We start from the raw sequence: 25,739 nt of genomic DNA, 5'->3' as shown, positions 1-25,739 counted from the left end.
GAAAAACATTTTAAATATGAAAAGAGAAAAGGTATGTACTTGTTTATGACATCATGTTTTTTTTTAAAGATATTAAGTAGAATGAAGAGGAAAAATGTAAAAGACGTGGGAACAAAATGCTCTCTTTTTGGTCTTGTCTTTTTTTTCTTGACTTTGTCAGCTGTATCACTATTTTAATTGACTTTGTTCAAACCTGCATAGTTGGACATTTCAAGCCCACTACATATGCATCTACCTGCAAGAGGACAGCCCTCAAAATAAAACAGAGTAAAATCCTTTCTTTCCTGGTTGACATTTTAATACAGTGCTGCTGTACATCGCCTGACATTGTGCATTTTGGAGATTATCCTCCTTTGAGACCTGCCAGATCCTGGCTGGCTTTAGATTATTGACTCGAGCCAAAGGAAACTGCTCCTGATTGCTGCTCTGCAGCTTGATGAGAATAGCTCCAGCCAATCAATACGTCCATTTGTAAGGTAAATTCTAATTGGAAATTGTTGCCATTTGCATCTGAACTCAGACACACGAGCAGAACCAGCGACTGACACAGCGGAGCCAGAGAGTGCTCGTGGCAAAAAACCAGATAAGTCATTTGTTATCTCCCTCATAAAGAAAAATCAAACTGATTCCTCAGCTTATGTGGCTCCCTGTTTCCTCAACATATAGCCGATTTAATTGTGTTCGCCAGCCGAAACGCTCTCAGCTTTTGAGGTTTCGTTCGTCATCAGAGAAATACAGCTGCTCCAATCCGCTTATCAATGTGTGTCTCTGTGATGTTCCCATGGAAACTGTGTTTACTGCCCCACAGTGTTCTAAAAATGGTTCCAAAAATGATAAGAGAGCTAGCGAGAAGACAGGAGCAGAGAGATGTGATGAACGGTGACAATGACTGACACTTTGACAGCACTAAACCACTGCACGTTGTCTTTGTTAAACAAGAGTTTTTACTCGCATTATTTAGACTCAGAATTATTTCCTGATTGCAGTCCAACTAATTTTGTAAAGGGTTTAAGAAATTAGTCCACTAGAAATATCTTTCCCACTCCACTTTATAAATCTTATTGTGAACTTGGCTCAATAGGCTTTGTTAGCGGATGAGCGCAAGCTAGGACTACAAATTGCAAATCGAAAATGAGATTGACCTCATGTCAGCCTATGCTCAGTATGAAGTCTAAATAATGGAATAAAAAAAAAGTCAGCTAACGTCTTCCTTTAAAAAAAAAAATTGTCTTGAACAAGAAAATGCTTTATGTGTGTTTCCTTTTTTGATCCTGTAATCATCTTTACTAAATGACTAAGAAAACGATGTGTTAAATGTGTTTGGACTTTTTAAGTACATCTGCTTTTTCAGCAATACAAACAAATATGTGTAAATCATGCAAGTGTAATTCAGTAATGAGTTCATAGATGACACAGTTTCCCATGTTCCCATGGAAATGGCCTTTGGGCTAAATTTATTGAATAATATTAATTTGAACTCTTAAAAAAAGAAAGTTTGATTATTTTTTTAATAGCTCTTATCATTTGGTATCATTTGGTTCTGGATTATGTTACTCTTTGATGTTTTATTAGTCACAAAGCAAAACATGTTTAGATTATAATAAGATTATAATGCTTTTGTTTTCAATAAGAGAAAAGATGGGGCTGTTTAATTTTAAATTATGTCAATTAAAGCCCCGACCTAAAGAGGAAAGAATACAACAGGTATGGCAGCTGTTAAATAAAAAGGCAATTTAAAAGTTTTACAGTACATACTCTACATTTTTCTACAGATGACTTTAAAGGTGAAAACTAGACTTTTCTACCATTTAACTTTATTTGGGTCAAAGTTAAAGGGCAGATGATGACATTTAGGGGTATTGATGACTGGTACATAATTACATTTTTACTGTGCTTTGCAAAAGTATTCATGAACTTTGAGAGGCTTTACGTTACCTCACATTGCAACATATTTAATGTATTTTGCTTGGACTTTGTAGGGTTTGCATGCAATAGACTATACAATAGCGCACAATTAATGAAATAGAAAGAAACATGTGTGGTTTACAAACGTTCTTAGATCTGAAAAAAATGTGACATGCATATGTATTTAGCTCCCTTTAATTCAAACAGTAAAGGAAATAAAATCTGGTGCAATCAATTGCCTGAAAAAGTCAGTTTTGTACATCCCACAGAGCACTTTTCAACATGCCACGTGAAAACGGAAAGACTGAAAACCATGCAGTACATGGCCATCTGCAGACTGACTGACCGGGTAAGGAGAATATTAATCACAGAAGCAAACAAGAGGTTATGTGTTTGAGGAGAGTCCCAAGTGGGAGAACCTGTTAACAGAAAGACTTAGTTTTTAACGACTGGTATGGTGGTAAAAAGAAAGTCACTGTTAAAGGGAAACTATAAGAGGTTCTGCTGACAAAACAAACATGTTGAAGAAAGTCACAGCATTGACAATGTAGGGCAAAAATTGAGCTTCTGGGCCTTCGTGCGAAATGCTGTGAGTGGCAGAAAACTACCATGACCGACCGCCCTGAAAGTGACATATGGTGGTAGAAGCATCACACTGTGAGGATGCTCTTCTTTGGCGTGAGCAGGGAAACTGATCAGAGTAAAAAGAAAGGTAGTTGAAGCTCAATATAGGTTGATACTATTTAAAAACTGTTGGATCCTGACTTGAGACTGTTCACCTTCCAACAACCTTTAACATACAGCCAGAATCACACTAGATGATTTGCTAGACTGGCCCAGTCAAAGTCCAGTAAGCATTGGTTCATATCTGCTCTCTGTCCAAAATTATGGAACTTAATCTCTTTTACAAAGAAGAATTGAGGAGAAATTAGACTTTAGATAGAAATGCAAAGCTGGAAGAAATATGTGTGTCATGACTTATACCTCCATAGTAATTATATAAATATTTATTCATAGGACATAATAATAATACTTTCTTGTGGAAGTCTGATAATACTAATACTAGTTTTAGCAGAATATGAGCAACTTTGGGTGGCTAAACTCTGTGATTACACGGTAGAATAATGTCAGTTTTTTTCACTGTCAGTGTTCCTATTCTTTTTTTAAATACATCACTTTATAAAAAGAAAAGGCAACAAAATAATATCCTTTAACCCAAATGCATTTAGCATAGAAGGGCATAAAAATGTGTGAACTATTTTAGAGTTGATCCATGCCACATATTTAGTCACGAGACACAGATATTTACCACATCTCAGCCAGAAAGCTGAAAGATGCCATTTAAAATGTTTAATGAATTAAATGTGTCTAAGATGGATACCAAGCCACTTTCTGTATGAATAGATCAGCTGCTTTCTTAAATTAAACCAGCTTCATTTGATTGCTATAGCCAGCTTTAATGTGTTCCTTCATTAGACAAGCAGCACTCTAGATAATTTCATGCAAACATAACATATCATATGTTCAACCTGCACAAACTCCACTGGATGATATGAACCATGATGTCCATCAGCTTGTTTTTACACAGCTCGTTGGCTAAGGAACCATTTATATTTGAAAGTTTTACTCGTGAGATGATTTTCCTCACCACAGTAATATAGATGCGTAAATTCAACAATTATAAATATTTACCAGCGCACTCTGCATTCTGGAGATTAGTTTTTCCATTAATATATGTACTTTTTTTTTTTTTTAAATGCTGCACAGCTAGTGTCCCTCTTGCGAGTAATTGGTCCCAAAACACACATCTAAGCTCCTCTGAAAGGGGCAAAATAAATTGATGGAAACCAGTTAAGCAATTGAATTGCATTCAGTCTTCAATGTATTCCTGCATCACTTTGACAGCTGCACAGCGAGACAAGCCTGCAAGCTACAAATAGATAAACTGTTAGCCAGTGTCAACATGGAAGCAGACGCTGGCTGGATATGAAAAAAATGATGTGTATTTGTGCTTCTTTTGGGGTTTGGGCGACTGCACAGACACGGCAGCAGGGGAGACGTCCCAACATGAAGAAACGTGACAAGTTTGCTGTCGCTCGAACAGTAATTGCTTAAAAAGCTGGACAAAATCGTCTAGTGTATAAGGCATTTTTATTTATTTTTTTGCATTTGTTTTGGCATTGCTTATGTTTTTTTAAGCTGCAGGAATGTGCAGAGACTGGGTGGGTGTGCAGGATGTATGGGAGGTCTAGACAGAGGATCAGCGGTTTTTCAGTGCTCGGTGATGAGGAAAGGCTCTGTGACTGTCAGAGCGCTCCCACTGATAAGGGAGAGCTGTGATTGGCAGATGAGCCACAGTGAAGACCACCACTGCTCCCATCCACTTAGCCTCCAGGAGGAACACAGTGGGGAAAAAAAGCACCAGCATCCCCATAAGCTTATTGGGTGTGCGTACACCTTGTGCTCTCCACGACCTCACTGCTTCAGTGCTGCATCTAGAAAACAATCAAAAAATATTGAACATACGTCTCTGGTGCAGCTATGATGTAAGAGCCGTACAATCTAACTGAGTTTATCGTTCTCCTGTGTGCCTGAAAATAGCTTCATTTTTGCCTCGACAGAGAGCTTATGATAATTGCATTGGGGGTTTTGGCGCTGGAGGATTCTCAAATCCTCCCCGACTCTTTAAAAATTCCTTCATTAAATCCAGCACATTCATCCATTCCACCTCCGCCACGTGTTACTGCTCTGTATCCCTGCTAGGCCTAGGACCAGTTCCACGAGTTGAGTTATAGAGCAAAAAAAAAAAAATTCATTAAGTAGGATAAAGATACAAGGAATCGATGGAGCAATGGATTCTCTGCAGCTTTCAATTGTCTCCAGTCCAGTGCACAGGAGCATCAGGGTGTTAAAGCCTGCTTATTGTTTCCAGGTGAGCTCTGCGGTCCATCAACAACCTCCCAGAAACTGAGCAGGGATCGATGACTGCTCAGCTGTTTTGTACGTACAGCACATGATAAATTTTCTTCAAAAAGGAGCTGCTGGGATGATTTCTGCTGTGAGAAATACTTTTTTTTTTTTTTTTCCTTACGTCACTACAATTACAACTGTAATGTCCTGCCACGTTTAGTATCTTAGCTCTGTTCAGGTGTGAGAATCTGCTGCATTCAGACTAAATGCAACAGGTGAACTATGCTATTGGCATTCAAAATGTGAATTTTAAACGTTTAGAACAAAACCTCTAAAATGTAACTTTTGAAACTACTTTTTTGTGATAGTAACACTCTATTGCAACAAACATGTTTTGTGCAGCGTCTTAAGCATTCATTCTTTTTCTGCTTTTTGTTTTTTTTATTTTTACCAATGTTTTGAAATATTAATACATTACTTTGTATCCATCGACTAATTTGCGGATTAGTTGATGGATTAGTTCTTCCACCTGAGCTGCGGCTCTCAGAAGCTCCTCCAGTGTTACCATAGACCTCTGGGTTGCTTCTCTGGTTAATTGATCTTGTTACGTCACATCATGAATAATAAAGTTAAGTTACACTTTTATGTTTCCTGTTCAACTAGGGGACTTCTGGCAGCTTTGAGTTTTGAGTAAAGGGGTTGAACACAAGTTGTCACAAATTTCAGATTTTAGTCATTTTGCTCCTGTTTCACAATCATGCACAACTTTGTGTTGGCCTATTGCATAAACTCTAAAAATACACTGAAGTTTGAGGTTGTAACTTAAACAAAAAGTTCTCAACGCCTGAGCACTTTTACCAAGCCACCGCATTGTGTGGCCAAATTACCGATCCTTTTTTTTTTTTTTTTTTGTGGCGTGTGGGCAGCTCCATAACATGCTAAGATTTTAATAGCTGTGTGAGAACAGACAAGCACTTCCAGTTGAAAGAATAGTTGTGCTTTTATTCCCTTCTTTCACAAAGAAATAGGAAGGCAAGCATCCATCTCTGCCCTCATTAACACACAGATTCAACTTGTTCTTCTTTAATTATTTGACCCACCTGGCCTGAAGTCTTTCCTCATGGAAACTAATGGCCAATTGAAGCGCCGGTGGGCTGTCATGACACAAAGATGTGCCAACTGCAGCTGTCTTAGAAAGGAGAATAAGGCACTTCGGTGCAAAGATGACTGTCTCTTATCAGCTAGAAATGTACTCATTAGAGAAGATTTCTGGTTTTAAATATGTTATTTTTGCCACCGTCCCGACACCGTGACATTTGAGCCGTCCGCACGAGAAGATGGTGACGGTGCTGCCCCACATAACTGGCAAAATAAGGTTTGTTTTTTTAATCAAAAGCAAAGAATTTGTTGAATAATTAACTTCGGCATTAAGCATTTATGCTCGGGAACATGCCTTAGAAGGAGCAATGCACACAGCTTCTGTTGACACACAGATGTTATATCCCCAGATCAGGTGAAAAAAAATCCAACATTTTCAAGCATGAGAGCGATTCTGACACTTGTAATTCTGTCAGAGAGAGGACGATTACTTCACCTCAGGCAGGGATGATCTGCTAACTGGACAATAACCAAGAATCAGGCTGAAACGTAATGTTGCCCTGGGGCATGTGGCAGCGGTGAAGCATGAGAGGTGTCAAGAGGAGTCTCACAGCACAATGCTTGTGGATGGGTAGTTATGAATGAAATTATGATTTTTTTATTTTTTTTTCCCCCTCAGTTCTCTCTATAAACTGCCAGGTTAAAAACAATTCAACTTGGGTTATGTTGTTTCCTGAGTTGTTTCAACATCTGTTTAAGCTCAGTGTTTTATTTTTTAATACTAAAAGGTAGGTTAAAGGGACTAACATTAAATCAAGCAGAAAATGGTATGAAAACAAGAACTCATAAGCAAATAATATTCATTGTTACATCTTCTATATCTTCTGTGTTCTTGTAGGAGAGTCTCTCTGTATGTGTGCCAAGAACTGTAACTACACCTCCACAAAATTTTTTCATTATTTTTAGCTAACTTATTATGAACAATTGTATTTGTAGTGCAAAAATGTTTCCCTATTAAACCCTTTAAATCGTTCTTAAGAACAATTTATTCTTGATTTACTATACTTCTTCTTAAGAAGTACAGTTCCTAATGTAAGCTCACAGTTCCACCAGGTGTTTGGTAATTGTTGCTGCTGCTAGTCTGAAGGAGCTGACTGGCGAACGTGTGGCAGAGAGATGCTCTGTGAGGTGAAAGCTCGGCTGGAGACTGAAGCGCCAAGGAGGAGTTTTGTGACAGCAAGCGTTTCAGGTCTCCCTTGGCAACCATTCAGATTGCCAAGGGAGATTCAATGATTTCTCAAACAAGCATGAAAGAATCAAAGCAACACTCCAGGTATGTTTTTGATGAGAGAATAACAAAATAAAAAAAGTCAATCTTTCATCCACGATTTAAAAAACCTATAAACGCTAGCAAATTTAAAGACTAGTCAAATGGATCAATTGAGTCAATCAACATTTTACATGTTGCAGACTCAGCAAGACAGAGGCCTGTGGCCTGTGTGATTGTGGAGACATTGAGGAAGTTACAGAACCAAAGGTTAAACAAACAGAAACAATGCTGAGAACAAAAGCAGAATGCAGCGATGAGCAATGAAACCATGGAGATCAAGTAGGTGGGAGGAGTGATAATAGGCAGAGAAACCAGGTGAGAACAGTCAACACAACGCAGAGCAGCTGGAGGAGAAAGCAGGAATCAGAGGGAAGGATGACTAATAGGAGAGGTTGAACAGAAACACGTCAAACTATTTCAGAAAAAACTATTTAAGACTTAAAAGTCTGAAATACTTTTAAGTCTTTCAGACTTAAAAGCGCATTTTGGTTTAAACTTAAAAGTCTAAACCAAAACGCACTGAGAATGAGACACAAGAAAGAACATAAAGTTGTACATTTTTTTAAAAATATGGCATATTTACTGAATGTTATGATGTTGTGAAATTTTGTGAAATTTTATACTGACCCAATCCTTTAGCTAATAGTTGCTACTAAGCTGAAAGATTTTTCTTTTTTTTTTTTTTTTTTGAAAACTGATAACACTGAGTATTTGGTCTAAAATACCCAACACCTGTCCAGACAGCTTCAGCCGAACATCAACCTAGAATTTGGGCTGAAGAAATAACCAAGCCGTCATTGTGTGTGTAACTTTAGCTGCTTCCTCCACAGCACATACGCGTTTGTGTGGAGTGACTCATTCACGCCCGTGGTCCAAGAAGCCTCTGAAACCCACTCATATTCTGAAAACTGTCAGCTCTCCCACCCCAACCTCTGTATTGATACGTCAGGTTGGCATGCATACAAACTAGGACTAAAAATTACTGAGTCTCTGTGATGGTGGCCCACTAAACCTGAGCTCCTCCAGCCTGAGGCTTCTGCATATTTCCTGTCGTCTGCATCAGTGACAGCCAGTCGGCTCTCCGCCGTCTCACTCTGGGAGGCCAACCTTTTAGCATTTTCAGCGATGTGCGTTGGAAATCTGTTTCCAGGGCAACTGGAGTAGCAAATACTCTCAGAGTGGCTTCTCACTGGTGTGTTCTTTGTTTATACCACATGTATATAGATCTGTGAGGATGCCTTGAATCATAGCACAAAAGGGCCACAAGCCAAGACAAATGCATATTTCCATGAAGGATGAAATAGAACTATTATAAATTCATTAACTAATTTAAAAAATTATCAGTCAAAGGAAAGGAGCTAAATCTGAATGAATGAATGAATGAATGAATGAATGAATGAATGAATGAATGAATGAATGAATGAATGAATGAATGAATTGACTTTATGTCAAAATCCTATATCTTGCATAAGATATATGCAAGATATGCAAGATATAAACTTAAACATTTTAAGTTTAAAAAGTCAATTATGAAAACTCAAACATGTAACATGTTGGTTCTATTACAAGATCACTTTATCCTTAAATCTGCCAGAGGTATGAATAATTTTGGTCTTAACTTTGTCTGTGAGGGGTTGGGTGAGACTTCTGCGTGAATTTACACTGAAGATCTCTCCTTTTATTGTTTTGAGACCCTTACATGTTTTTGACTATCAAGTAAATTGTAATATCACATAAAGAAAAGCCAATCTGATCAAATACAAACAATAGTTTTGAATTATTTGCATCTATTGATGCTACCCAGAACAACGTGCCCCAATGTAGAAAAGTTATTGCCCCTTATAATAAATCATGAATTAACTATAATTGATTGTGAGTGCATATTCCGTACAGTAAGATACAAGGACATACAGTGTTAGCATTTCTGTGTATGAAATCGTTTCTATGAATGTTTTATGTAATGTAAAATATTCTGATAATATGAATTCTTTGCTTTCATTAGCTGTAAACTCTGACAATCTAACTTAAAGGAACTACATATATCACCCGTGTGCAATGAATCTACATAATCTGAGTTCTATTTGTTGAATGTAATGTTAGTTTTCAATCATTTTCAAGTTTAATGAGATAAATCTCGATCAATGTCAGTGTGCGGAGTGAAGATGGGAGTGGGCTCCCAAGTGAAATTCTGTGAAACCTTTTGCAATCTCTGAACACTCCAATATAGGAGGGGGCGGGGGGGAACATGCACGGTTTGTAGAAAACACAGTCAAGGACGGAGTCAGAGCGCGGCCAGTCAATCCTCTGTTACAGTGAAACCCCCCTGGGAGCAATAACTCACCATTCAATCTCTGCACCTTTGAAATACAAACACTGTAAATGAAATCGACAGAATCCCCACTCAGAATCGGCAAAAATTCGTATCTTTACTTTGACCTGAAAACGCGAAATATTCCCTCAGAAAGACGTTCAGTTCTGATACGCGGTTGCGCGCACTGGGAGTTTCCCTTTCAAAGCAATCACACGAGGAGGGGGGGGAACTCAGCATTTAAAAGTGCGAGCGTCAATCACCGTGAAACACACGCTGGAGGCAAGTTCCCATATATTCCTGGTGATTACCTCGCTCCTTTATTAGATTTATCCGAACTCAACTCACGTTCGTCACTTTTAAATGCCTTGCGCCTGCGCGTAAAGAATCCGGGAGCTGTCCAAGTGCTGAACTGAAAGAAGAAAAAGAAGAAGGAAAAAACGAGGCGTTCCTGTCTCATTCCTTGGCAGCCCCTCTCACCTGAAAACGGTTTCACTTCATAGATGCCAGCAAGCCTGGAAGCAGGTCGAAGCTTTTTTAGATCTCAATCCGCCGCCTGAAGAGGAGCTGCAAGTTGACGCGTCTTGGAGTTAACATAATTTCGACGGTTATTTTATTTTTTTATTTTTATTTTTTTTGTTTCCCCTCCCACCCCAAGGACTGATGTTTCTCCCCGCGTTTGCTTCGAGCAGTTTGATTTTGTGTGCTGGAGTTTTTCTGTGAAACTGAACTATGATCTTTGGCCGTTTTGAGGAATGTCTCCCGCGTTTCTGCGTGACCCGAGACAGCCCAAACGCCAACGACTTGGTCAGGAGGAGAACGCCGCTGTTCCCGTCTGGATTATGTGTTTGACTGATGTGAACCATATGGAAGAAATAGAATAGAAAAGTGAAGCACATGGGGAAACCACCGGGAATGAAACAATCCTTCTTTAAGGTTTTAGCAGCTATCTTCACATACTTCCTGGAGATGAGCAACTTCAGGTAAGAAATTAGATTTTTTGTGTGTGTGTGTGTTTGTTTGTTTGTTTGTTTTTCACTGCGAGTGAGTTTTATTGTTATTGTTATTTTGAAGTAAAAAAAAAAAGGCAGTAATTATTTGAAATATTTAGACTCATTTATTTCTTTAACCCAATTTAACTCAACTATTTGACGAACTAAAAATGATAAAGCATAAAATAGTGTTATTTTTGTTTAATTTGATTTTAAATTTTAAAATATTTAGAATTGTTTTTTGTGCTTGTATTAATTGCTGAGCCATCGCTGCAAATTTCTTGCCGCTTCCACCTGCACGTTTATGCATCTCTGTGGGAATCTCGTGTTATGAACAGATTAGTCCTGTTTCGGAAGGGAAATCACATCTGATAGCTTAATATACGTCTGTGTGCGTGTGTGTCTGCAACTCACACGTTTTCTGTGAGCGCCTCTGACTCCCAGGCAGCTCCTGGGCTACACCGATAAGGTTTAACACCTGCTTTCTGAGCTGCGACTTCTTTCTGATCAAGTGTTTTTTTTTTTCCTCCCCTCCCCTTCACCATGTGTGCTTTCCAGAGCTGTGGTCGCCAAGGAGTACGATTCCAGGTCCTCCTCCAACATGTCTCCATCAGACTTTCTGGACTCCTTAATGGGTCGCACGTCCGGGTATGATGCACGAATTAGACCCAATTTCAAAGGTTTGTTCGCAACCAAATGAGTCTCCACGCACACGCACACACACACACACAAGCACGCACGCACACACACACACACACACACACACACACACACACACACACACACACACACACACACACACACACACACACACACACACCCCCACACACCCATACACGCACACACATTTCACTTCCCACATTTTGAGAACTATAAATAGCCACAGAAATGCCACTGTAAGTGTAAACACTAATCTTTTTAACCAGTTACGTACTGGATACTATCTGTTGCCAAGGAACTGGGCTTCAAGCAACTCGGAGGCAACAATCAATCACTTCAATTAACAGTAACAGCGAGGACCCTGCTTAGATTTAATCACAGTCCACACTGTGCCACTCAATGATGGTTTTCTTATCTGAAAGCTGTCTAAAATTCAATATCCACCTTTATTAAATGTGAGATCAGAATCAGGAGCTGGAAATATCCCAGCAACACAGAAATAAGACACATTCTCACTTCAGACAGGGATGCTGGCTAGACGATTGATGGTGCCCCAGTGGCTAGACTGCAGGCTCTGCTGCTGTTGTTGCTTTGATGCTGAGGACACACACAGTTTCTGTCATTGGAATGGTTTTGAGTGAGCAAAGTTTTCACTTAAGGGGGGGGGGGCTAAGGCCCACTCTTAGCTTCTGGGGTCACCTGGGATGTTGTTTGTTACAGTCCATGGACTCCAGTAGGTAAAGCAGCTTGAAAATACAGGAAGGGGAAAAGCACAATCCATTGTCTGTACCTCGGTTTTCTTGCAAGGTCACAGGGGACTGGTGTTTATCTCCAGCAGTCATAGGGCAAGAGGTGGTGTAGACATGGTCACCAGCCCTTCACAGGGTCACAACAATATAGAACCTCACATTTTTCTTGGAATTTTTACGTCACAGACAAACATATAGTAGCACATTATTGAGGTGAAACTAAAATTATACAATCCACATAGTGTGGTCCTCTTTTTAAAAAAAAAATTATTTCCGTTTAATCCAAAGCTACTTAACACAATTCAGTTCAACCGACTATAGTAAATAGAGCCCACCTGCATGCAATTTAATCTCAGCATGGATGCAGCTGTTTTGTGAAGACCTCAGAGGTCAAGCAGAGAACATTTGTGAGCAACCAGCATCATGAAGAACAAGGAATATATCCGACTGCTCAGGGATAAAACTGTGAAGAAGTTCACAGCTGCAAGCTTTAAGAGCTACAATGGACTAGTTTAAATAAAAGCTTTTTAATATGGCTACTCAAAGTCCAGATTTACTTCTAATAGAGAATCTCTTAAAATTTGTTGATAACACTAACTGAGCCTTAGCTATTCTGCTCTGAATATGGTGGAAACATGTTCCGATTTGTTGGTGGTACAACAGAACATATGCAGTTGTAAATGCAGTGAGTTGGTCTTGCCAAGTAATAACTCAGGCTAGCTAAGCACTCACTAAATGATATCACACGTTTTCAGATTTTTACTTGTTTGTTTCTCTTCTTGACTTTTATCCACTGCACTGTGTTTGTGTATGACATAAACTCTGAATAAAAAGAGTCAAAGTTTTTAACTGAAAAAAAAAACATGAAAGAGGGTATGAATATTTAATTCCTGTATGCCATATATTCTTTGTCTCTCAGGGGAATCTGGCACATGTCAAGATTTCTGTGACACATATGAGACGATAAGAAGAATTGTTATATTTTTAGGTAGTATTGATACATAAAACATCAATTTTGCTGATTTTAACCTGGTTGTTGTAATGCTAGAAGATGCATGGACGTGAGAGCGGGGTTCTCTCTCTGTTTTAAACACATAGAGCTTCACATGTTGCAGTCAGAAAACCAACAAATCCACATTAAGCGGCTGTGCTGTAAACAGTTAGTTTTTGCTCATGAAACTGCTAGACGTACTTTGAAGAGTGTCGAACCGTGTTTCTAAAGAGGCTGACCTAGATTTCCAATGCCGAGTTTGTTATGAGGAGCTGCTGCCAGTTACCTCTTTCTGCTGTAAAAATGTGGAAACTTGACAACAAACAGAGGCAAATATTAATACAGAGAACCATGAAATATTGATGTGAAAAACACAGGGGAAAGGCAGTAGGAAGAGCTTACAACTTCACTTATCAGCTTGGGGAGAAAGATTTGCTGTGACTCGTAATGCAAGTCTTGCAAAGATATTTTAGTTCAGGGAGTTTCAGAGAAAAACTACCTTCCCTATTGGAGTATATAGGATAGATTTCCTTATTCTGTTGTAGAGAATATGTTTATTTGATGGTTTAGAATTGAAGCATGACCTTTCACTATCAAATGCATTTGCTTTGTTAATTTACTACAAATGAACATTTTATGGTGATTTTGATATATTTGATGATTTTTTTTTTACTGATCATAACCCCAACTTATATTTGCAGCACCAAGGAGTACCTCAAGTATTCTTTTTTCATGCTATAACCACAAACTGGATACAATTCATCTGGATATAACGTGACAGCATGTCGGAAAGAAAACTAGTTCATAGTTCAAAATGTGTTGCATAAATCTAAAAAGAAAATAAAAATAAAAATCTGGTGTGTATTCTTATTAAGCCCCCTTTCCTCTGATAATATAACATCCTCTACATTCAATTGCCTTCAGAAGCCATCTCATCAGCAGACAGAGTCCACCTGTTTGCATTTTCATCTCCATTTGTTGGACAAGCCCAACAAGTGAAGCATTATTCAGAGAAGCAGCCATGTGATCCACTGTAATTGTGGAGGAGCTGCAGAGATCCACAGCTCAGGAGGGAAATTCTGTCAACAAGGCAGCTGCTAATCATGCTCTCAGCAAATCTGGGCCTGACGGAGGACAGGCAAGAAGAAATACGTTGTTTAAAAAAAGTCCTTAGAAGTCCCTTTGAAGTATTTTTTTATTATTATTATTTTTTACAAGCCAATAAAGTGGACAAACAAATGTTTGGAAGAGGGTTTGCTTGTGAGATGAGACCAACACTGAACTCTGTGGCCTACATGTATATTACATGTATGTGTGATACAAAATTGTCTCTGCACACCACTTCAAAGGGACAGTATTGTGTTTTCATAGAAACATCAAGTGGACGACCATGTATCAATTTCCTTTCACGTCACATCTATGTATTGATCCACTACGTAAAATCCCAACAAAATACATTGATGTTTGTGGTTATAATGTGACAAAATGTGATAAGGGTGTGAATACTACTGCAAGCCTCTGTATTATAAGAACAGCTTCTTTTTGGTGTCCATGGAAATTTTGCTGCTCAGATAATTCATTCCTCAGCTGACACACCACTCTGTGTGTTTGCATGTCTTTGACTCTGTGCATGAATCCTCTATTCAATGTGTTACCGACAAATTACCCCTAAAGGATTACCTCCATTAGACATCATTTCAAACATCATTAAGCCAATGCTAATAACCAATCATAATGTTAAGTTTCATTTTAATTGCTCTTGTCAAGCATTGAGGCCAAAAAGCAGATGCAGTAGTTTCACATACAACTCTTACCACCGCCCCGATGACATACAGAAGCCTGCTTGTTGTATTGATGCATGTTTGAATACACGGCAAAGCAGCAGCCCGAAATTCACTCTCACCTCAAAGGCCCTGCTTAAACATGTGGTTAAAGGCTTTGTTTCCCCCTGTCATGTCATTGTCATTCCATTTCACAGGTCCTCCTGTAAACGTTACATGCAATATTTTTATCAACAGCTTCGGCTCTGTCACAGAGACGACGATGGTGAGTTCTTCTGGATTTTATATTGACGTCTTCCCTGTCCGATTTGTGAATGTGTTATTTATTCCTCAACCTGCAGGTCCACCAGTTAATGTTACCTGCAACATATTTATCAACAGCTTTGGTTCAATAGCAGAAACTACTATGGTGAGTGGCGTGTTGTGCGAAGCCCTGACCTCTTCTCTGGAATCCAGATTGAATCATTCTGTTTTTGCCCAGTGCTCTTTTGTTTCCTACTTTATTTAATTCATGCATCTTTTATGATCATCACCGACTCAATTGGCGGGTTAAGTATTGATTTCTGTCCCCATGTGGCCCTTTGTAAACATGTTTGCTCACGTCTGAACTCCAACAAACTGAAACAAGTAATTTAGTTTGAGCGTAGTCAATAAGTAGCAGCAGGAGGTAGAGGGAATTTTAAACTTTGCACTAAAGCATCCGTTTGTCAAATGGGGGGAGAAAAAAACAAAAAACATAGCATCTATGAGAACATGCAAACTAATCAAGATCAAAGGACGCATAATGAGAGATAATAACCACTTAGATAATAAATGGAAAATGTTAATTTGTGCAGGGAGCGGGAAGACGCGCAACTGCCAGGGAATTACACAGCCTCAGACAGGCATGGCAAATACTTGGAACCGCCAATATGCTGATGAAATGTCAAACAACATAAGGGCTTTTCATCATCATGACATATCAATTACTCTGAGCAACTGAGCTTTCTGACAGTTCATACTACTTACTGTAGTATCAGAGCTCCCCTCATCCAGCTGTACTAATCCATCATTTATTTACCTTCTATAAATGCTAATTCTGACAAGAAACCAATGGAAAAAGGTCAGTTTAGGTCAAATTGTAACACTATCTGATCAAGAGAAGACATGTTTGGATGATTAAGACTCTATGGGCACCTCGATGATGGATGTTCTGATGCAAAACATGTTTTTAGAGTTATGCTCACTCATCGACCTTTCCATTAATTGTCCAGTGTTGTGTTGCGATGTTGCAAAACTGTGTTTGATGAGAGGCAAATACTGTAAGTTTCTAAGCTTCACTAAATTAAAACGTGTGCTTGTTAATGTGGAAATTATCTATTTTATTATTTATTTTGTTGCTTGATGATGAATGATAAATGATGACATCTGCCAACTTTGCATGAATCTTATGATAATATTGAGCTTTCAGTGAAATGTTCAACCTGTTCTTTATTCTGGCTGGGATCATTATCCATGGGTTCACAAGTTGAATTTATTGAAGGCTTTGTCTAAGCCATATATGGCAGACTGAAACATAAATACACACTGCTGTTAATATCTGGTAAATTATTGCCCCTCAACAACAAGAGTATTGTTGCCATCAACAAGCTTGTATTATTTTATCTGTATCTTTGAATATTCTTGAAGATTAAACTGCAGTCAGGAGGACCGGTCTTTCTAGTAGAAATGTTGTACCTAATTTATTTTTGGTTGATTTTGTGGCACAGAATAAGGTTTTAAGCATCATCTGCAAATTGATAAAAAAGATAGAAGTTCTGGCTATTCCTCAATTATATTGCTAGTCCTTTTCACAAACATGTTAGTTTGGGACCACTGTCTTGTTAAAATACCTCCTGATGTCCAAAGTTCAACCATCTGGCTGTTCATTTAAAGTCTAGTTGAGGAATCTGGAGATAATTTTCCTTCTTTCCTATTCTATTCACATTGAATGACGAACTAGTTTCACTTTAAGCAAACCAGCCTCTCATTTGACCCAAAAATGTTGTTTTTTTCGGAACGCATCTGTTTTGTCTACGGTGGATTAAAACATTTGATCCATTTTGGTTCATGAGTTATTCCACAACACCTCAACAAATTTGTTTAATATTTGGGTAATTTTTCGGACTTGATTCAGCTTGGTACATCCAAATGGCATATCCAAATTACAAACAGCTTCCAAAAAGAATTTCTAAATTTCCAATGTTCCTTCATAATTAAGCTACCACTTCCGTAGATTTTCCCATTTGTTATTTTCATTGGACTAACCAGTATTTTTTATTGTACTAGTGAGGAAATATCTGCGGCTTCCAATCGTGGTCACTAACTAAATAAATGATTCAGTGAATGTACATATATATTTAAAAATATTTAACTTGGGTAGATTAGAGAAAATAACTTGTAAATCTAAACTTGTGAACCCAAACATCATGTTTCACAAAAATGATTCCACCCTGGAAAATGATCCAAATAGATAATTTTCTATCATAGCATGTAAACTTTCAAACAATATATTGAAGTATGTTTTGAGTATGTGTACATTTTAAATTAAGCTCTTGAGTTTGTGATGTAAATGTGGACAGAGTGTGTTAATCTACATATTACATAGTTTAAGTAATGCATAATCTTTGGTACAATGTTCTGCTTTCTTGATAAATTCCCTTATTTATCAGTGATAGAAACAAATTTTTATGCATCTGAAAACAGAATTACTGTAACTACTATTATGTTATTATCATTATTATAATTTTTCTAGCTGAAAAAGAGGCACATTAAAAACAAGATAATGTGCGACTGGTATTTCCACCGCCAGCATGCATTTCTCTCAGCCCCAAATCGCTCCGCAGCAAATATGCAAAGCTGCTTGTGGTCTCTGCAGGATTACAGAGTGAACATCTTCCTGCGGCAGAAGTGGAATGACCCACGGCTGGCGTATAGTAAATACCCAGACTCCTCGCTCGACCTCGACCCTTCCATGCTGGACTCCATATGGAAGCCAGATCTTTTCTTTGCCAACGAGAAGGGGGCCAACTTCCACGACGTCACCACGGACAACAAGCTGCTGCGCATCTTCAAGGATGGAACTGTGCTTTACAGCATCAGGTGAAGTTGAGCAATTTTAAATATCAGAGCTGTAAAAAGGTACTCTGCATTGCTTTACACATGTACACACACACCTTGACTTTTCATATTTTGCTGTGTTTACACTTCAGTGAGTTTTATTTGGATTTTATGTGATAAATCAACCAACTCAAGACTTGAGACTGGAGAATAGCTCAGTCATCATCCAAATAATGTGTGGCAAGACATAAACACTGATGTTCACAGACTCTCTCTATTAACTTTGAAAGGCTGGAGTTATTTTGCAAAGGAAGATGTTTCTGAATGTGCAGAGCTAGAAACAATATAAGCTTGCAAGTTGAACTGATCGGAAAGTCGGATGTAGAGAGGGAGCCTAAATGTAAATAAAAAAAATATATATATTTTCGATTTGTATTTATGAAAAACATAGAAGTCATTATACATGTTTCTTCCATTGGATATTTATAATACACTTCATGTGGGCAATCATAATCATAAAATACCAACAAATAGCATTGAAGTTTGTGGTTTGAATGTAACAAAATGTGGAAAAGATTAAAGAATATGAAAACCTGCAGGCCACATGAAGCCCCCTCCACCTTAGAAGAGAATCTAGTGAGTTAAAGTATATAGCTGTTTTATTCAGACATTATTACAGATTTCTGCATATTTTAACCTCTTATTCCTAAGAGCTGATGAACTGTTAGCAGTTACAACTAATTTAAGTTTTAGCTGGAGTTTCAGAGTTCTGAGTGAAATAATGAATGATCCAATCCCTTATAAACCAAAACCTCCACAGCGTGCATTCCACCAGAAGACATTCAGTTACTGCTTTTCTTAAATTTCCTCAGACTTCAAAGACTCTAAGATGTAAAGCATGTCATTTTAAATTGATCTTATCTGTTATGTTCACTTCTTTGAAATATGTTGAACATCAGTGGATTTCTAAGGCTGTTTTTATTCATATTATTCTTTCATTGAAAAGAGCTCAGATTGAAAAAGGCAAGCTCATGTCAGGGGCTTTGGATGGAAATCTAAAAGAAAAGAAAAGAAAGACGTTTTTTCCCCTTTATTTTTGCCTGTATGCACAGAAAAGCTTAGAGACTACACTGTGTGTGTGTGTGACATTTATAGGGTCTCTCGGCTTTAACTGTAAACATAGTCCAGGTACAAGACTTGAAAACAGGTTACCTCTTATTTCAATACAACCTCTGTCACATGCACCATTCAATTTCTTTCAGCAGAGATGCAATGGAACATGGATCAATTTTGAGTCCATTTGGCGAGCAGCTCGGCGCTGCGTGGTGCACAGGTGCAGCGGTAGAGTAGGTGAATGAGAGAAATGAAAGGTGGTTAACCACACTCTTCAGTTGGGGGGGAGAGGAGAGAAATGACAGAGTGGGCAGACTGCCGACCACAATGCATCACTGAAACAATAAGTTGCAGTAATGAAAGTGTGATGGGAACCCGTTGAAGGGAATCTTACGAGATACAACGGAGGTTCTCACCGGACCCAATACAGAGATTGCAAAAAAAAAAAAAAAATGTACGGACAGTAATGTGATTCTTCAATCTATTGTCAAATCATGTGTTGAGGCCCCAGTTCAAGGTTTCATAAACATATTCGGCCGGACCCACCTTGTTTTATAATACGTCCCTCTCTTATATCACAGGTTGACTCTCATTCTGTCCTGTCCGATGGATCTGAAAAACTTTCCCATGGACGTTCAAACTTGTACGATGCAGCTGGAAAGTTGTGAGCATTTGATGTTTTTCTTATGTTTTTTTTTTTGTTTTTTTTCTGGACTCTTCTGATGAAAAATCTGCTCTTTATCTTAACTCCTCCCATCATTTATTACCTTCAGTTGGCTACACCATGAATGACCTGATTTTTGAGTGGCTGGAGAACGGCGCGGTGCAGGTGTCAGAGGGACTCACCCTGCCTCAGTTCATTATGAAGGAGGAGAAAGAGCTGGGCTACTGCACTAAGCATTACAACACTGGTCAGAAAGCAACTAAGCACACCTTGTCTAATTAACCTAGCCTCTCTGAATTGCATTTGTCTAATCGAATTACATTTGTTCCCACGCTGCAGGTAAATTCACCTGCATCGAAGTAAAATTTCACCTGGAACGACAGATGGGCTACTACCTGATCCAGATGTACATTCCTTCACTTCTCATCGTCATCCTCTCATGGGTGTCTTTTTGGATAAATATGGATGCTGCTCCTGCAAGAGTGGCATTGGGCATCACCACTGTGCTTACGATGACCACTCAAAGCTCTGGCTCTCGAGCTTCTCTTCCAAAGGTACAATTATATTTTTCTCTTTGACCATCACAAGTAATATGCAGGGTGGCAGATCTTTTATTTTAGTGCAAAATGTCATTCAGGGGTACATAAAGGTTTCCAGTAGAACATGTGGCTGTAGTACATCGTCTTCCTTTCATACTCCTGAAACTCCTTACCTTGTGTTTAGATCCATTCATCTCAAGAAAAGCATTCCTGTAGCATGCTACTGCCATCACTATGTTTCATGGTGGGAATAATGTGTTCAAGTTAATGGACAGTGTTTACATTTTGTCACATTTAAGGCCAAAAGGTTGCGTTTGGATGTCTTTCGACTAGCGCACGTTCTACTTGCTTGCTGTCCTCCCTACGTAGCTTGTGGCAGAGGCGGACTTCTTCTTGCTTTCTTTTTACCACTTCTCTGCAAAAGCCAATTTTGTACACTTCACAAGCAATAGTTGTATATGAACTGATTTCTAACCCCCACACTTGCCCCTCTGAGGATTTTTTGCAGCTCTTCCAGAGTTGGCCTTTTGTTTGCTTGTCTGATTAACTTCTCTCCTTGTCTGACTTGTCAATAGAATAAGCTGATTACATAGCATCGTGGAAAGATTTGAACACATCATGAAATAATGGTTTGTCTAAAAGAAGAGAGAAGGAAAATTGAAGAAGTGAAAGTCTAATTTGTACCGTCAGTCCATGTGCTTAAAAAATAATTGAAGATCATTGATGTTTTGATCACTGAAAAGTCAAAGGAATGTGACAGTCGTGGTCGTGATAAGCGTATGGAAACCTTTCCAGGGTGTTTATGTCAGATCACTGAATTTTACCAATCAAGCAACACTCATGTTTTATGAGTGTTCTGTTTTTACAAAAAATATGTGAGTAAGTAAACATTTTTTTATATAGTACCTTTCAAGACAAACCTCACTAAAGGGTTCAACAAAAAAAAAAAAAAAAAAACATGGAGTTGCTGCATGTGAACTTAAGTCTGTAATGCATAGATCAGTTGCACTCACCACATTTTGTCTTGATTTAAGTGAATATTGATGACACTTAAAACTATGGCAGCAATGTTTCAGAAGAGATGCTCTAACTCAACTCAAACACAAACGCAAATACAATCACAATGACACAATAAAAAAACAAATAAATGTATATTCTATTTAAATGACACGGCTATCGTTAATCAGAAACAAGACTATAATGATTGTACTCCTCATTCAATGTACCCTGAAGTCAACATCATAATTGGTTTTGGATGATTGTCACAGAGACCATGTATGCATTACAAACAGCAGAGCAACACTGCAAATGCCTACTTTCAATTATGGAAAACAGGCAACACACTCACTGTGAAGAGTCCTCTGGCACACTGAGTTGGATCTCAGCGATCAATCAATCTCATCATTATCAAAGGCTACAGCCGGCGTCATGAAAGACATGAAAAACACAGACGTGCTGATAAGCATTTCAAGAGGAGCTTTTGAGAGCTTTGACTCGTGGAAACAATAACTCAGTGTGCCTTTAAGGGTCCTTGGATTTCTGAGTTGCTTTCTGAACAAGCCGTTCAGCGTGATGAACAGGCGAGGTCTCAGGGATGGGAAGGAAAAACTGCAAACGTCATGCTAGACTTTCCAAAAATTACAGATCAAAACCAGCATTTAGAGGTATATCTGATTATTTTTCTATTGTTATGTGCCAGTCTAACACTGACATTAACAGCAACCAGGCAAACCTTCCAAGCTAGCACTTAAGATATCTACGCTTAGTTATTTTTATTTGAATGACACATTTAGCCAACAAAATCTGTAATAAACTTTGCAGCGCATGAAGTGAATATATAAATTAAACTCTGATTTAAGTTTCATAGCTGGATCACAGTTTGAAGTGAAATCAAAAATTCATGCTGCATTTGATTTGTGAGTTGATGCTGTCACCTTGTTGGGACTAACAAAGAAAATCTGTTTTGTCTCTCAGGTCTCGTACGTGAAAGCCATTGATATCTGGATGGCTGTGTGTCTGCTCTTTGTATTTGCTGCATTGCTAGAATATGCTGGGGTTAATTTTGTCTCCAGGCAACAGAAAGAGTTCCTCCGCCTGAGGCGAAGACAAAGAAGGAATCACAAGGTAAGGTTTCAAAGATTTCACAAGGCTGCTGTTTGCATAGGACACTTTTAGAGCACACCAGTTTGACTTTGTGGCTCAGTTTTTTTTTTCCATCTACATACCAAAATCACCTTCAAAAAGTAAGAAAAAGTATTTCGAAAGCAGCTACAACACGACTGCAGGTTTTGTATTTGCACCTGAAAGAGCAGGCCAATCCCATTTTGCTACAAAAAGAAGAGGTTTACGTAGCACAAAAAGGTACAAATTTACCAGACAATATACCAAAAATCAGGTTAGCACCCTGACGACGCTACATGGAAATGAATGGCCCAAAAATGTGATTTATGTACAGAACTTAATAAGACCTTTTGAATAAATCACAAAAGCACCTTGTTGTTTATTTTTAAAAACATAATCCTTGAATAAGGCTACACCTTTGTTTGTCTAATTAACAGTTTATCTTGAAGCCTGCCACTCTAATCAGAAGTTTGTAACTTAAGATAGCAGTTTTAGCTTTAGTTCAGTTAGCACAACCAACTTTAGATCTGTCATCCTTCTTTATTTGGCTTTTTCTGTGAAATCTTTCATATTATTGGAATTAACGCATGCATTTAGATTTTTCCTGATGTAGTGTTTTTCCACTGGGGGAATATTTTTAGAATTCTGTGACAAAAAGTAATTATTTGCTTTAATACACCTTGAGTAAATTGTGCTTGAAATTGAATGTTTTTCTTTGTGAAGTAAATACAAAGCGTTTTGCAAGGTTAGGTAAAGGCTGAGCAATAGGGGGCGCTAATAACAGGAAATAAATATAAGCAAAAGCAACATCAAACTTTTAGAGTTAGAAAGTTGGAAACTTCTAAGCCTCAGACATTTTAAAGAGCTTCCTGCAAAATAAACTTAAACTGACTTTAATTTAGCTAAGAACTATTTAAACACTTAAATACACTCCTATACCAGAGAGGTTATGACATTTAGCCCAAGATAGCTAGGCATTATTAAGCATAAATAAGGGAAAAGGGAGAGTTATGTCAAAGTTTACTTTGCTGTAATGAAGCATCACTGTGAACTCTATACCCTTCTATACACCCTTATGCAGCATTCAAAACTTGTCAAGTAAGTGATAAATTAAAATCAGTGTCTTTATTGTGAGTGTGTATAGTTCACACAGACGTTCAAATATTAATCAAAATGACATCATAAAACTTTTAATTTCTCTATGAAAGAGGGTTGTGTTTACCGAAGGCATTAAAATAAACACTGAGCATATGCAATTATTAGAAAGCTACTGACATGCCCTTCAGCCTCCATTCTTCGCTTTAGTACAACTGTAGAAAGTTGCAGGTAAATGTGAAATGGGAGATGCGTTGCGCTAATATTGTTTGGTTGAAATTAAGATTCAACCCCTGCAGCAGTCATACCATTGCTTTTTCATTAAAGTGCATCTGGTTATCCTGTGAATTCTAATTAATTTAGAAGAGTTTGTAACATCTTGTGATTAACATTCATGTATAATCACTGTATTACAGAAATGCATGCCTCTGGCCACTGAAACGCAAAGCGCGACACTTGAGCCGTACATACAGCCATCATCCACATATTCCCTTGTTTTTCAGGAAGATGAAGGCCGATTTAATTTAACTGGGTACAACATGAGCCAGTGCATGCCAACAAAGGATGGCTCGGCTGTTAAGAATGCGGTTCCCGCCACGAACCCCCAGCCTTCAACTCCAAAGGACATAGACGCTATGAGGAAAAAGTTTGTGGACAGAGCCAAGCGGATAGACACAATCTCCAGGGCGGCCTTCCCGCTGGCTTTTCTGATCTTCAACGTCTTCTACTGGATCACATATAAAATCATCCGACACGAAGACGTTCACAAACAGTAATGACTTAACCCTCTGCTGATAAAGTTTTATCTTCCCATTTCTCAAATTGAGAAATGCTCGGGAAACCGTGTGCCGAGAGGCACCACGGTGACAATGGAGATGCTTTTTCAGGGATAATGTACAATGTTCATGCGTCATAAAGATCAAATGCTATTGTATCTGGTGAGGTGAAGGTTCTTGAGAAAAAAGATGCTTTGTTTGTTCTTGTACTGCTGCATAATATCTGATGCAGACTTAGTTCGCTGCTGGAGAAGATGGACCAAAACCCCCTTGAATCGCCCAGCCCTGGCATCTCTACAACGAAGGAAACATTCCATGGGTTTGTGACTGTAGCTAGCTTAGACCTTCAAAGACCTTTTTGATGCAAAATTTCTTATTGAGGATGTTCAAACTGTTTTATAGTGTAGTATTGTTTTTTGGCACTTCTTCCTCTCTGTCTAAAATAAGTTCTAAGCAAGCAGAGCATGTATAGATGTATTAAATATTAAGGAGCTGCACATGTCTCAGGTACGGCTGTGAAGGAAGGAGATGGAAATCTGGGGAAGGAGCCTGGAGATTCCATTTTTATGAAATACCTGAAGCCTTAGATATTTGATTTGGTTTGGATGAAGTGCTATGCTCTTGTATTTTTTTCACGCTTCTATCTAACAAGTATTCACGGATAACTGATGTCACACAAAGTTGTGAAATTTGTTCACGTGTTTTTAATTTCTGCCTTCCATTTTTGAAGTGATTTACTAAATAAGCTGTCACAGACTGACTTTTAAACAAATGTATAACTGGGCAAGCAAACTCTGATTGTACATTATTCTGTGTTGTCATATGCATATTTATTTATACCCCAGGCAATTACTCCAGGTATATTTCGTACTCTGTTTTGTAGATTTAGCTAAATGAAATATTTATTGTAACGACTCAAAGGTTATGTTTATAAAATTGATATCTTTGTGTAAACCTATTCAGCTTCCACTGCAGACTATTTCCTTCACTTTGAGTATTCATGGATGCAATCAGCAGTGAAGAACAAGTCTTCATTCAACATTCATAGTACAGAGCAGCTAATGGCAATTGCACTCCTGGGAAATATCTTTTCTTAAACGTTATTCATGAAGAAAGATGATTTACTGGCTTGTATATCAATAAAACTGACTGTGCATCATGTTTATCTTATCCTCTCCTGAAATGTATAAGAAAGTAGTAGAGTAGTTCAAAATTTTGAACGTGAGGTTCTGTTAAATGTGGCCAGTTGGTAGCACTGTTGGCTTGTAGCAAGAAGGTCCTGTTTGAATCCAGACCTTGAATCTTTGTGCATGGGGTTTGCATGTTCTCCGCATGCATGGGTTCTCTCTGGGTACTCCAGCTTCCTATCACAGTCTAAAAACATAATTTTTAGGTCAGTTGCCCTTAAGTATGAATGTGGGTATGCATGGTTGTTTTTGCTGTGTCTCTCTGTGTCGCCCTATGATGGACTGGTGACATGTCCAGGGTGGGTGCACACTACCTCTCGCCCAATGACAGCTGGAGGTAGGCACTGGTGCTACACTCGCTCTCTTTTGATTTCAGTTAAAATACCAGTTTGAACAAGTTGACATATTAGCACTCAAAGTGGATCAAAGTGACCCCCGATAG

At 38.4% G+C, this 25,739-nt stretch overlaps 1 protein-coding gene across 6 annotated transcripts; it reads left to right on the top strand.

Moving 5' to 3' along the window:
- The first annotated feature begins 8,893 nt into the window (after positions 1–8,893).
- glra2 (glycine receptor, alpha 2) lies at positions 8,894–25,271 on the top strand. Of its 6 annotated transcripts, none has more exons than XM_081602765.1 (9): positions 8,894–10,534; positions 11,102–11,223; positions 14,922–15,133; positions 17,621–17,844; positions 19,497–19,579; positions 19,689–19,826; positions 19,919–20,133; positions 22,191–22,242; positions 23,838–23,931. In XM_081602765.1, the coding sequence occupies exons 1-9, from the start codon at positions 10,449–10,451 to the stop codon at positions 23,843–23,845; spliced, it is 1,140 nt and encodes a 379-aa protein (XP_081458891.1). In that variant the 5' UTR covers positions 8,894–10,448; the 3' UTR covers positions 23,846–23,931. The 6 variants fall into 6 exon arrangements, with proteins under 6 accessions (XP_081458891.1, XP_017158420.2, XP_081458883.1 ...); XM_017302931.2 differs by having other exon boundaries at positions 9,084–10,534; positions 22,093–22,242; positions 23,838–25,271; XM_081602757.1 differs by having other exon boundaries at positions 9,085–10,534; positions 14,922–14,989; positions 22,093–22,242; positions 23,838–25,271.
- The last annotated feature ends 468 nt before the right edge of the window (positions 25,272–25,739 follow it).

The sequence above is a fragment of the Poecilia reticulata genome, chromosome 2 (assembly GCF_904066995.2).
Source record: "Poecilia reticulata chromosome 2, P_reticulata-male-v2, whole genome shotgun sequence".
In the NCBI taxonomy this organism is placed as follows: Eukaryota; Metazoa; Chordata; class Actinopteri; order Cyprinodontiformes; family Poeciliidae; genus Poecilia; species Poecilia reticulata.
Note: the sequence above shows the minus strand (reverse complement) of the source record. Positions and strands in the feature narration are given on the sequence as shown.